Raw genomic sequence first — 12,255 nt, 5'->3', positions numbered from 1 at the left:
TATATTTGTCAACTTAAGTGTCTTGGCAGAATGTGCTGTACGACGGTCTAGAATCATCAAAATGTCCTTTTTTTTCTGAAGCCCTTCTTCTATCCGATTTTGATAAGCAAGACTAAAAAATTGACTGTGAGCCAAGCACTTCTATTGGCCTCATAATCATAGAGAAGTTGGTTAACTGCTTTAGAACATCTTGGCTTGGTAAACTTACCAATCACAAGTGGGCATAGTTTTGTACTGCCATCTGAATTGCAGCATAACAGAACAGAGAGTCTTTGTTTATTTAATTTTCCACCATGACAAGACTCTGCTCAAACAGCAAATTATAAAATAAACCTGTCTCATCAAGATTAACAATATCCTTTGCCTCATTTTTCAAGGATGGACCGTACAGAACACAACCAGGCTGTAGCCTTTTCTTTGTCGATTAATCCAGACTCACTGCAAACATTTTGCGAAACCAAGTTATTCCTGTCTTTAAACCTTTGGAGCCAGCCACTGCTGCATTTGAAGTCGTTAATCCCATTTTGCTGATCTCGATAATTTGCCTTTTCTTGCAAAATTGGACCTGATATTGGCAAATTATATGCACACATTTGTTGGTACCACCCAAAGTTTTGTTTCAAGCCCCTTGTGTTTTGCACCACGAATTTGTTTCCTGTTTTTCATCACTGCTCCAGTGTCACGCACTTCTTCAAGTATTTTTCGGTTTATCAGCATTGTGTTTGGCACCTCCGTAGCCAGGTGGGCAGGAGCAGAAGAATAGCACACGCTTCTTGATTTAGACTGGGGTTCGAGCCCGTGACCACCTAATACAGAGGATGTGGAAAGGTCAGAGAATGACCACCGCATATCCCCTGAACAATATGGCCTTAGTTGCTAATGCTCCTAAAAACCAAATAAAAAACAAACAAACAATCAGTATTGTAGGTAAAGGGATGTTTTATTCCTTTGCAATGCCGTTTTGCTTCTTTCCATCCTATCAGACTCTTATATAATTTTTAGTTTAATTTCCAGGCTTAATTCTGTCTGTCTACATTTTGTCGCCATAATACTGCTAGATAAGATTTAATATAAACAAATCTGAAATTAATTTAAAGACAAGTTCCAAAAAAGACATCAGCTCAGATAAAATGCACAAAATATAGATTGCTGTATACGATAGCCAAAGACTTTTTGAACTGGGGTAACAATTGCAACTGAACTTATTCCCGTGGAGAGCAAGGGAGTGCATGTAAACAACTTAGAAAAACTTTTTATTCTTTTGTTAATTTAACAACTCATCCTTCAGAAAGATGTTTTCCAGAGTGCACTTGACATAGCTACCATAAACTGCTTTTGTTTATGGGAAAACTAATTTCTAACAAGTCAGTGCCATCCTTTGGGAAGTAGGGAGCCAGGTGGCCAGGGGCAGTAATCGGATCGCTCTGCCAAGATTTGTATTAAACATACAAAATGACTATTTATTTCTCACGGAATGAAAGAACTTTGCAATACATATTAATTGAATTTTGTAATAAACGAATATATTTACATAGAAAAGCCTATCCTTTTGCAGAGGAATGGTATGTGCTTCATATAAACAAGTACTTTGTGTAAACCGAATATGTATTAACGAGATTTTGCTGTATATGGACTGTGAAAATAAACTACTTTAATTCTATAAGGCTCTCCCATCTGAAGATTTTCCACTAATAAAAGAAAATGGCTACTTTGTTCAGATCAACATATGTTTGCAAGCAAATTTTTTTTTGCGCACGAAATCAAATAAATATTTGAAAAGATATATAACAGATGAACATCTTCATTCTGTACTGTGAATTGGAATTCCAAATTTTGAATAATTATCTAAAAATATCGAGTCTCAATCATCTCATTGATAAGTTTTGTTCAGTAAATGTTATTGTGTATTGTACTTAAATTTTTCAAATATTTTCAATTTTAGGTGTAACATATTTATTTTTTCACCTTAATATTGAAAAGCGGCGATCCCTTTCAGGTTTAAATTTCTAAATCAGCATTTAAAAGCAAAAGTAAAGTAGTTTTTTAAAATAACAAAAATAAGTCATTTTTATAATTTTAATAAAATCTAAAAAATAAATCACTGACATAGATTTGTTGCACCTGAAGAGTATTGGAAATTTGCATTTTTTATATATAAAAAATGCCTAAAAATAAAAAAAGCGGTAACATGAAAATAGAAACTTCCTTTTACATAATATAGAAAATACAACGCACTAATTTTTCTTGAATCACTCAGAATTACATCTGAGAAACAAATAACTTTGAATATGTCCCTGTATGGGACAAGGTTGGACACCACTGCTTTATAAGCTTGCATCCTATGTTACCAATAACAATAATGGAGCCTTGACAGTGCCTCCCTCATACATTCTAGTGATCTCAGTCATTAGCATTTATTTTTGCAAGAAACGTTATTTAATTATCCACATTACCAATATATCAAGATTGCAATGTTTAAACGCTTATCAGATCTGACATAATGTTCGTGAATAAGTTGTCCAAACAATGTGCAAAGTAACTTTTTGCAGGTGCTTTTAACACTTTCATTGCTGGCTTTATTAGCAAACCTTTTAGCCCAGGATTGAAAACAGCTGGATTGGAGAGGATAGAGACATTTTTAGTCTTTCTTCTCACTATGACTGAATTAGTCTGCCTCCAGTGAACGGTGCTTGACAAGAATTCATTTTGCTTCTTTTTAAATCAGAAGAAAAACTTCTAAAAGTATGGTGGTCTTCTTCCCCCATCTCATTGATTAATGGCACATTTGCCCAATGAAGCAGTGAATATGTTAAACCAGCATTCATATATTGTGATGTCATTGATATTAGCAGTATTTTACCAAATAAATAATTTTACATTTTCTTTTTATTTAGGGCTTCTCACAATACCTATATTCAAACCATGACTAAGTGCATCATTATGTAATTGTTTTAATAAACAGTCACCTTGAAATTTGGGAACTGTATAAAATCGAATAAAACGGTCACCATCTGTGGCAGCTACAGAAAAAGCCATAACAAAATCTTGAAAGTGTGGACAATTTTCATATATTTTTGGCACCTTTATATTCTGCACCATCAAAAACTGAATTGTCATTTTGTGAAGAAATCATGTACATAATAATGAACCTACCCAACTGTTTGTAATGTTGTTTAGATTTTTTAATAAATAAGGTAATATAAAATGTGTAGAAAATTGTAATCTAAACTTATAAATAAAATTATGCATCACTTATAGATTTATGTATATTTTCTGTATGTCTGCTTGTATGTCTACACCTACAGTGTATTTGTGTTAGGTATTGATTCATTGTAGATTGAGTTTTGTACTGTTTTTCAAATAGTTGATAAAGAAGCTAAAATTTCCTTTGTGTTTATATTTATGTATATTTTATATTCTTAAATTTTTTTTTTTTTTTTGTTAATCCTTTTTAATTTCTCTTCAATGTTGATATACATGACATTTTTCAAAGTTGCTGGAAACTGCCACAAATTTTAAAACCATGTCATTCAGTGCTGTATAATTTATTATTCTCTTAAAAGAAACTGTGCTGGTTAGTTGTTCAGTTGGTGATATAAATGTATATTTTCTACGTTGAAAATGGTATGCTCCATGAATCAGACCTGGAAAAGAACCTAATGTATAGTTGTATAAATAACTGAGGTGAGATTTACTGGTTAAAAAAAAAAAATCCTTGAAACTGTATTTTGAAATGCAAAGGCACTTGCCTAACTTAAACAAATACATGTACACACAAACATTATGCAGTTACATGTTTTCAAAGAAACTTTAAACACTGGCATATTAATTAGATATTTTTGAGAAACTGGATATCCTGAATGTTGTTAACTTGAATCTCATTGCAGTATTTTGAAAAGACACTAGTCTTAAATATCTCGTATGTTGATGAAATAAAGCTTTCATTTTATCATTGTACAGTTAAACTAGTGTTTCATTCTTAGAGATTATAACACAACACAAGTACATTTTTTGTATGCAAACAAAAGTATGGGCTCCAGGCAGTATTATATTCTTTTTCTGAAATGGGTTTGATGCCAAAACTAAATACATGTATATATCAAATTGTTTGAAAGTGTTATGAGAAACCTGTGCATGGCCACAACTTTGTTATACAGTAATGGATGTATTTTTATGTAATTTAAATAAATTCAAATGCTGTATGTTAATAGCATTAGTGAAAATTTCATTTTGTTATTGACTGGAATGTGTTATAATAAACATATATACAATTAAATCAAGTCTCCCTCCCCCCTTTTTATATAAAGTTGTAAGGTAATAGCAGTTCACAATTTGATGTATTATTATTTAATGGAATGGTGGCAAACCTTTTACTGCCATGTGTCATAATTTATGAAAATGTGTTGTGTGACAGGGTAGAGGTCTCAAAAAAATGTTTCAGAACTATTCATTTAGTTATGATTGTTCTATAAATATAGCTTAGATCTCAGAAAAATTCTTTAACCCTGTCATGAACAAGTTTTCCAAGCACATGTGAGCTCTTTATAAGGAGTTTTCAACTGGGGTGAGCTTTGGAGTGTTTTTTTTTTTTTTTTATGAAGTTTTGTTAAATAGAAAAATTTTGGTATATAAATGTGTTTAAATATAAGATGAAACAAAACTTAAATTGTAAGAAAAGAAAATTATATAAAAAAATTAACTTGTCACTTTTTTTGAAGTAGCAAACAGTATTCACTGTTTTTTTAAGCATAACTTAAGTACAGGGTTGTTAAAATTAAAGTATCCCTATGTAGAGTGCTCTGGAGTGAGTTCTAAGGCTTGTACTGAAGAGAAATTTGGACAACAGGTACAATAAAGAATGCGCTTGCCATTTATTGGGGGGAAAAAATTAGTTACAAAATTTGTCACTGTATGGCACGTAACTTACTATATTGGTTAAGATTATGCAAATAACTTGCATTATTTGCATAATTGTAAGCTATTGCGACAGTGCCACTACTCAGCTCTACTGTACTGTTTAAAAGCAAAGCAGTCTTCAAAATCATACAGATGTTTGCCTGCACTACAGCAGCAATGCCAACCTTGCAGGCAAAGGTGCTGTTAGTGAAGCTGTAGTATCAACAGCAACAATGCAGCTGTGGCTATCAGAGAATTCTGGTGTCAGAAGCACATAAGGCGTGACCTGTGACTGCTGTTTGCAAAATGATTGCAAAATTTGAAGTGACAGGACATCTTGGTGTTCAACCAGGTAGAGGTCGAAAACGAGTGGACTCCTCTCGTGTTGAAGATGTGGCTATGGTTGTGGATTTATCAAGTCAATCTCCAAACAGTTGGCCACTTGTGCAGTAGCACAAGTGGCCAACTGTTTTCTCATGAAGTGGACATGCCATATTCCACTGTAAGGCTAGTAATGCATTAGGTGTTGCGGTTATTTGGTTTTTAGAAGCATTAGCAACTAAGGCCATATTGCTCCGGGTGTTATGGTACTATCCTTACAAGATGCTCATGCTACACCAGCTAAAGCATGGTGATGCAGATATTAATTTTACCTATGCACTTCAGTTTCTGGTATGAATGACAGTGGATATCACTTGGCCATGGAACATCCTTTGGAGTAATGAAGCCCACTTCTGCTTAAATGGACAAGTGAATACGCACACACAACTGTCCCATTTGTGAAACAGAAAACCCTTGAGTTATCCAAGAGGCCCCGTTGCATTCTACAAAAGTGACAGTGTGGTGTGGATTTACAGCCACATTCATGATTGGTCCATAATTTTTTTTGAACAGGTAACACTGCCTGGATCCCGCACCTGTTCCATCACTGGACAGCGATATGAAATGGCAAGTTTTGCATACCAGAGCTGCAACAATGTGGATGCCTTCAGGATACCATATTCGTGCAAGATGGTGTGCTGTACCACATCCACCGTTGTCCAAAGATTCTAAGGCAACACTTTACAGATGAATGGGTCATTAGCCATTGTTTCCAGACATCTTGGCCACCCCGATCACTGGACCTCACCCCATGCGACTTCCTGTTGTGGGGGTTTTTGAAGAACCAGGTGTATCGGGAAGGATGTCAAATTCTGGCAGATCTGAAGGACAGCGTTTGATGTCATGTGCTGACTATTCCAGTTGACATGTTACGTACTGCTGTTCTTCGAATGGAAACTGTTGTTGACCAAAATGGAGGACACATTGAACAATTGTAGTGCTGTTCAAGTGATTTGTATTGCCACAGTGCCATATAGTGACAAATTTTGTAACTAATTTTTTTTCCCAATAAATGGTGAGCATTCTTTATTGTACCTGTTGTTCAAATTTCTCTTTAGTATGAGCCTTAGAATTTGCTCCAGAGCCCTCTACACAGCGATACTTTAATTTTAACAACCCTGTATATCTATGCATCTTTACATCTACTTATGCATCATTTGATTTCATTTCATTAACTTGAACTTCAGGGAATTTTGGGTATTGCAAGCTAAAATTAGATAAAAATGGCCAACAGGTACCTCTGATTTTCAGAGCTATTTTTATCTTATGTATTAAAAATAGTGTCTGCTGTTCACTGAAAATAGGTAAGAGTACATAAAGGAAAATTTTCAAGAGATTTCATAAAACGCATTATTTGAAATGACAAGCCCACAGATTCGTGTATGTATTCCCCCAGAGCCCATAAGATAAACTTGATCGATGTATTCACTCCTGAAAGGAATTAAATGGCACTTGTTGCTGCTTAATATTTTTACTAAATATATGAATTTTTATGCAAAGTACTTGAATTAATAAAAAAAATTTTTTTAGGAAATAAATGATTTATCACTTCTCCCCAAAAACAGCAGAAAGCATGTGACTGAAAAAGCTGTGCATGCTACAAGTGGCATATATTTCTCATTTTCTACCCCTCTTAATGTATGCAGGTTTGTAGACAAAGGGCTGGTGATACATTTTCCCATAGTTTCTGAAATTGGCCCCAGGTAGGAAACTAAATGTGGGTGTTAAAAAAAATATATATGGAAAAGGATCTTTTAAAATTATTTTTTTTAAGCAATCCTGTATAAACAAGCTTTTATTAGGAGTAGTGCAAACTCTGAGTTGTGGAACCTATGATAATTCAAATCACAAGGACAAACTAAGACTCTTTTGAACTGTTTTCCTAGCTTCTAGGGAGGGTTGGATGTGCTGCTGCTATTTTAACTCCATTTTTTGCCATTGCATTACTAATCATATGATCAATTTCCATGATGGCATTTTCCTTCCCTTGTTTTCTTAAGTTACAATGTTTTTTTATGCCCTTTAATTTAAAAAGCCGTGCATGCTACAAGTGGCATATATATAATCATGCTTTTTATGTTATGAATCTGTGTATGATCATACTTACCTTACCTGCTGTAAAGCAACTTTTATGTGATTATCACTTGATCAACTGTGCATCTGTAATTCTGCACATTCAGGCATCAGTAAAGTTTTTCTTTTGTAAAGTGCAGATTCTCGTCCTCTTTATTTCAGGACTTGCACAATGGGTTTGGTTGTGGCAAGGGGGAAATAGCAGGTGCAATGTGCACCTAGATCCCTAATTGAAAAGGAATCCCCTCGAGTCTCAAAGGATGGGGTGTCCCCCAACATTCTTGCACCTGGATCTGAACTGTATTACTTGGTCTGAATGGAGGAGCCCCGTTCTCTTAGAGATGCAGTTGTCCTAGAGGCATAATGCAGACATGAAAGAAAACATACAACCTCCCACACAGTTGTCAACACCACCCAGTAGTATGTGTGTCCCAAACTGTAAAACAAAAATTGTTGCTCAGCACCTGATTGCTTCCCAGCTTTATCACTGAAAAAAGTTTTTTTTTGTTTTACTTGAATTTTGAAGCAAAATTCAAGCAAGCTCACCTTTTACTAGTGAATTGCATTAATTATATAATTTATTCAATGAAAAATTTGTGTTTTCATATGAATTTTCAATGAAATAAAACTTTGTTAAAAATAAAGAATAAATATGAAATTATCTACCTTAAATTTAAAATGGAGCATGTGCATATATTTCTGCTTGTGTATATAAATATCTAAAAAAGGAGGGAAAGAAAGTGAGGGTGATAGAAGATAAACAATAAAATATGCATAATTACGAAATTGGCAAAATAAGGATGCTGCCACGCAACTTACAACTCAGCCTCTAGGCCGACCGGGCTAGCCAGGTGGGTGAAGTGCCTGCCTGGCAACCCAAAGGTCATGGGTTGGAATCCCACCTCGGGCTTGGATCAAAGTACTGCAAAAACCTTGGGAGGTGCACTATGGCCACAGAAGCTGATGCACCAACAACTACCAAAACTCAGCCTCTCATTAGGTGTCATCGACCAGGCTTTCAAGCAAAATAGCAATGTGCCTTCATTTCTGATGTAAACCAAAAGGTGAAAAACAAAAATTTTGTTATCAAAATAAATGGCAAAATTTGAATTTGTAAACAAAATAAAAATTACAGTGATTAAAAGGGAGTTTTGGAAAAATCCTTTTTACATCAGAAATGAAGACACTTGCTATTTTGTTTGTAATCCTGACCACTCCAGATGAGGGGCGTGACATGGCATATAACTAGTCATTTTTGTGCCATAAAAAACCAAACCTGATGGGCTGATTTTGTAAATTGTGTGACAATATCCTTATTTTGTATTATTTCTTATGTATATTTTATTAGTTATCTTCCATCTCCCTCACATTTTTTCCTTATTATTTTTTCTTGCTTTATTGTTCATGCTTTACTTAGGTTAAGCATTTGCTGCTTTTGATTGCAGGAGACTACTTCCCCATTTTTCTATCTTCAAGAAAGTGGAAATAACCCATTTTCTTGTTATTCCATTCAATAAATATTTTTGAAAATATATACAGGATGTTTCCAAATCTCCTTTAAAAAAATTAAAACATGTGAATAGGGTGTATAATACAAACCTGAATCTCCTTGCAGGGGTAAAGAATATCTTAAAGTTTTTATTCACCCATTGGGAAATGTGTGTGTTGTAGTAGATGGCAGCATAATTTCAAAATTAATAATGGCAGAATTTGGCCTTTTGTAATGAGTTGTCACAAAGTAGCCCTTTCTTTTTTTGGAGAAGCTACTGTCAAAGGTGTCAGTTGTCGACATGATCGTGGCTTGATTTTCTAATAGGACAGCTCTGCTATGTTACTATAATGGCGTTTGTGCATACTTGAACATACACTTTTTCCTGGTAAGTGGATTGGAAAAGGAGTACTGATTTTCTGACCCTTGCTCTTCTCTAGGTTTTATATTCCAAGGCTTTTTGAAAGGGATATGTATTAGCATTAGTAGTGACAAATGATGCGAAGAAGCAAGTGTATATGGCATCAGACCAAAAATAAAATAACTTCCTAGATCACCTGACCATTCTCTAATAATTTGTCTTGTTACTAAATTTACACTGAAAGGACAGAATTCATAGGGTTCCTGGGCAATTCAACGCTGTCACCCCTCTCGCTAATGGACAAACCCACCGCTTAGCAGGTATATAGGTACGCTGCATTCACATAGACGGTAATTTGATATCAGTATGGATGAACGGAGTTAGTTAACCAACTTTGAAAGAGGGATGATTGTTGGTGCCCGACAGCGGTTACTCTATTGCGGAGGCGCTACAGAAATTGCACTGTCCCAGTTCGAGAGTGTCGGAAATACACCATTTCTGGAATAACATCTCATTGTAGACAGCGCTGTGGGTGGAGAAAGGTGGTGGATGAACATTGACATCCATCTGATATTGTTCTGGTTTTGTTTGGTTTAATATTTTTAATAAAGTTCTTATTTCTTCATACACTTGTATATTAGTTATATCAATGGACTGCTCTTCGTGGACTCATGTTATTAGCAGAGTACCACAAGGTTTCGGAAACAGTGGGCCCAACACTAGAGTTCCACAGTGTTGGGCCCACTGTTGTTTTGTATATTTATCAATGATATTGATGAAGATATACCAGGCTTAGTGTCGAAGTTTGCAGATGATACAAAGGTTGGTAGGATTGTTAATGACAGTAATGGCAGTGTGCTACTGCAACAGGATCTAGAAAATTTGGGCAGATGGGCTGAGAAGTGGCAACTGAAGTTTAACATTGAGAAATGCAAAGTACTGCATATGGGTAGAAGTAACAGAGAAATGTACCGATTCTGTGGTATTACACTTAGGGTGGTAGAAAATGAAAAAGACCTGGGAGTAATTGTGCAGTCAGATATGAATTTTCTGAGCAATGAAAACAGGCTGCAAGAACAGGTCATGGTCTTTTGCCAATGATATACAGGAATTTTGCTAGCAGGGAAAAGGAGGTTATTATCATTTTGTAAAAGGCAATGGTGAGGACATGCCTTGAGTACTGCGTACAGGTCTGGAGGCCTCATTTTAGGAAGGATGCAGATTTCCTTGAGTGTGTACAGAGAAGGGCAACAAGATTAGTGAGGGGAATGAAGGGATCCTCTTACCAAGAGAAGCTTAAGTTCTGCAAATTGCAGTGGCTGGAGACTAGGCACCTGCAAGGTGATCTGATTGAGGTGTATAAGGCTTTGAATTCTGATGGGATTTTTCCACTTGCTCAGATTACGAACCTAAGGGGTCATAAATTCAAATTGAGGAAAGACAGATGTAGAATGAATGTGCGGAAATTTGCCTTTAGCTAGTGGGTGGTCAATTGCTGGAACCAACTTCCATCTGTCGTTGTGGAAGTTGATAGCTTAAATAAATTCACGGAGGAAATTGACAAATATATAGAGCGAATGATTGTGTGAAAAAAAATTTTTTTTTTTCGCTGATGCTACATAGGCTCATACGCTTGCTTATCGCATGCCACTATTTCTATTACTATTACTATACATTGTGCTGCCACTTTATTAGGTATACCTACCTAGTAGCGTTTTGAGCCTCCTTTAGTCTTCAAAACGAAAAAAAAAAAAATCAAATTATTATTTAAGGGTTCCCGTAATTCATTTTATTAACCCGTATTTGTGTCTGTAAATTGCGTGTATTCTATGGTCGATTTGCTTGTTTTTCTGGACGAAAAACCCCCAGTTTCTCGGGAAGAAAACCTTGCTATCTACGGCTGAGACCGACTAACTCAGCCACGGAGTAAAAAAGCCCATTAAAGTTCCTCGCGTCATCAACGGGATTCGAACCCATAGTAGTAGTGGTGGCATGTGATGCAAGAAAGCAAGTGTACGAACTTATGCAGTATCAGCCAAAAAAAAAAAAAAAAAATCACACCATTCCCTCCAAATGCCTGTCCAGTTCCTCCTTAAATTTATTCAACCTATCAACTTCCACAACGACAGATGGAAGTTTGTTCCAGCAATTAACCACACGCTGGCTAAAGGCAAATTTCCGCACATCTATTCTACATCTGTCTTTTCTTAATTTGAATTTATGCCCCCTTAGGTTTGTAATCTGAACAAGTGGAAGGATCGCATCAGAATTCAGCGTGCTCAATCCATTCAAGGCCTTATACATCTCAATCAGATTACCGCGCAGGTGCCTAGTCTCCAGTCACTGCAATTTGCAGAACTTAAGCCTCTCTTGGTAAGAGGATCCCTTCATTCCCCTCACTAATCTTGTTGTCCTTCTCTGTACACGTTCAAGGAAATCTACATCCTTCCTAAAATAAGACCTCCAGACCTGTACGCAGTACTCAAGGCCTGGCCTAACCATTGCCTTTTACAAAGTGATAATAACCTCCTTTTCCCTTCTAGCAAAATTGCTGTATATCATTGGCAAAAGACCATGATCTGCTCTTGCAGCCTGTCTTCATTGCTCAGAAAACTTCATATCTGACTGCAAAATTACTCACAGGTCTTTTTCATTTTCTACCACCTTAAGTGTAGTACCACACAGTTCGTATGTTTCTCTGGGGTTACTTCTACCCATATGCAGTATTTTGCATTTGTCAAGGTTAAACTTCAGTTGCCACTTCTCAGTCCATCTGCCCCAATTATCTAGATCCTGCTGCCGTAGCACACTGCCATTACTGTCATTAACAACCCTACCAACCTTTGTATCATCTGCAAACTTCGACGCTGATCCTGATATACCTTCATCAATATCATTGATAAATATACAAAACAACAGTGGACCCAACACCGAACCCTTTGGGATTCCACTAATAACATTAGTCCACGAAGAGCAGCACCCATTGATTACCACCCCCTGTCTTCTCCCACTCAACCATCTTTTTATCCATTGTAGCAATTTACCCTTAATACCA

At 35.9% G+C, this 12,255-nt stretch overlaps 1 protein-coding gene across 2 annotated transcripts in view; it reads left to right on the top strand.

Annotated features, from left to right (window-relative positions):
- LOC150084253 (motile sperm domain-containing protein 1-like) overlaps nucleotides 1–3,399 on the top strand; it is a 73,718-nt gene extending 70,319 nt beyond the window's left edge. For both annotated transcript variants that reach the window (XM_090375130.1, XM_090375131.1), the window contains exon 6: nucleotides 2,895–3,399. In XM_090375130.1, coding sequence (XP_090231256.1) covers nucleotides 2,895–2,926 — 32 coding nt within the window. In that variant the 3' untranslated portion in view covers nucleotides 2,927–3,399. The remainder of the gene's footprint in view (nucleotides 1–2,894) is intronic.
- Nucleotides 3,400–12,255: the final 8,856 nt, after the last annotated feature.

The sequence above is a fragment of the Mastigoproctus giganteus genome, chromosome 6 (genome assembly GCF_048544385.1).
Source record: "Mastigoproctus giganteus isolate SK-2022 chromosome 6, ASM4854438v1, whole genome shotgun sequence".
Classification (NCBI taxonomy): Eukaryota; Metazoa; Arthropoda; class Arachnida; order Uropygi; family Thelyphonidae; genus Mastigoproctus; species Mastigoproctus giganteus.
The sequence above is the reverse complement of the archived record's forward strand: the minus strand, read 5'-3'. Positions and strand labels throughout refer to the sequence as shown.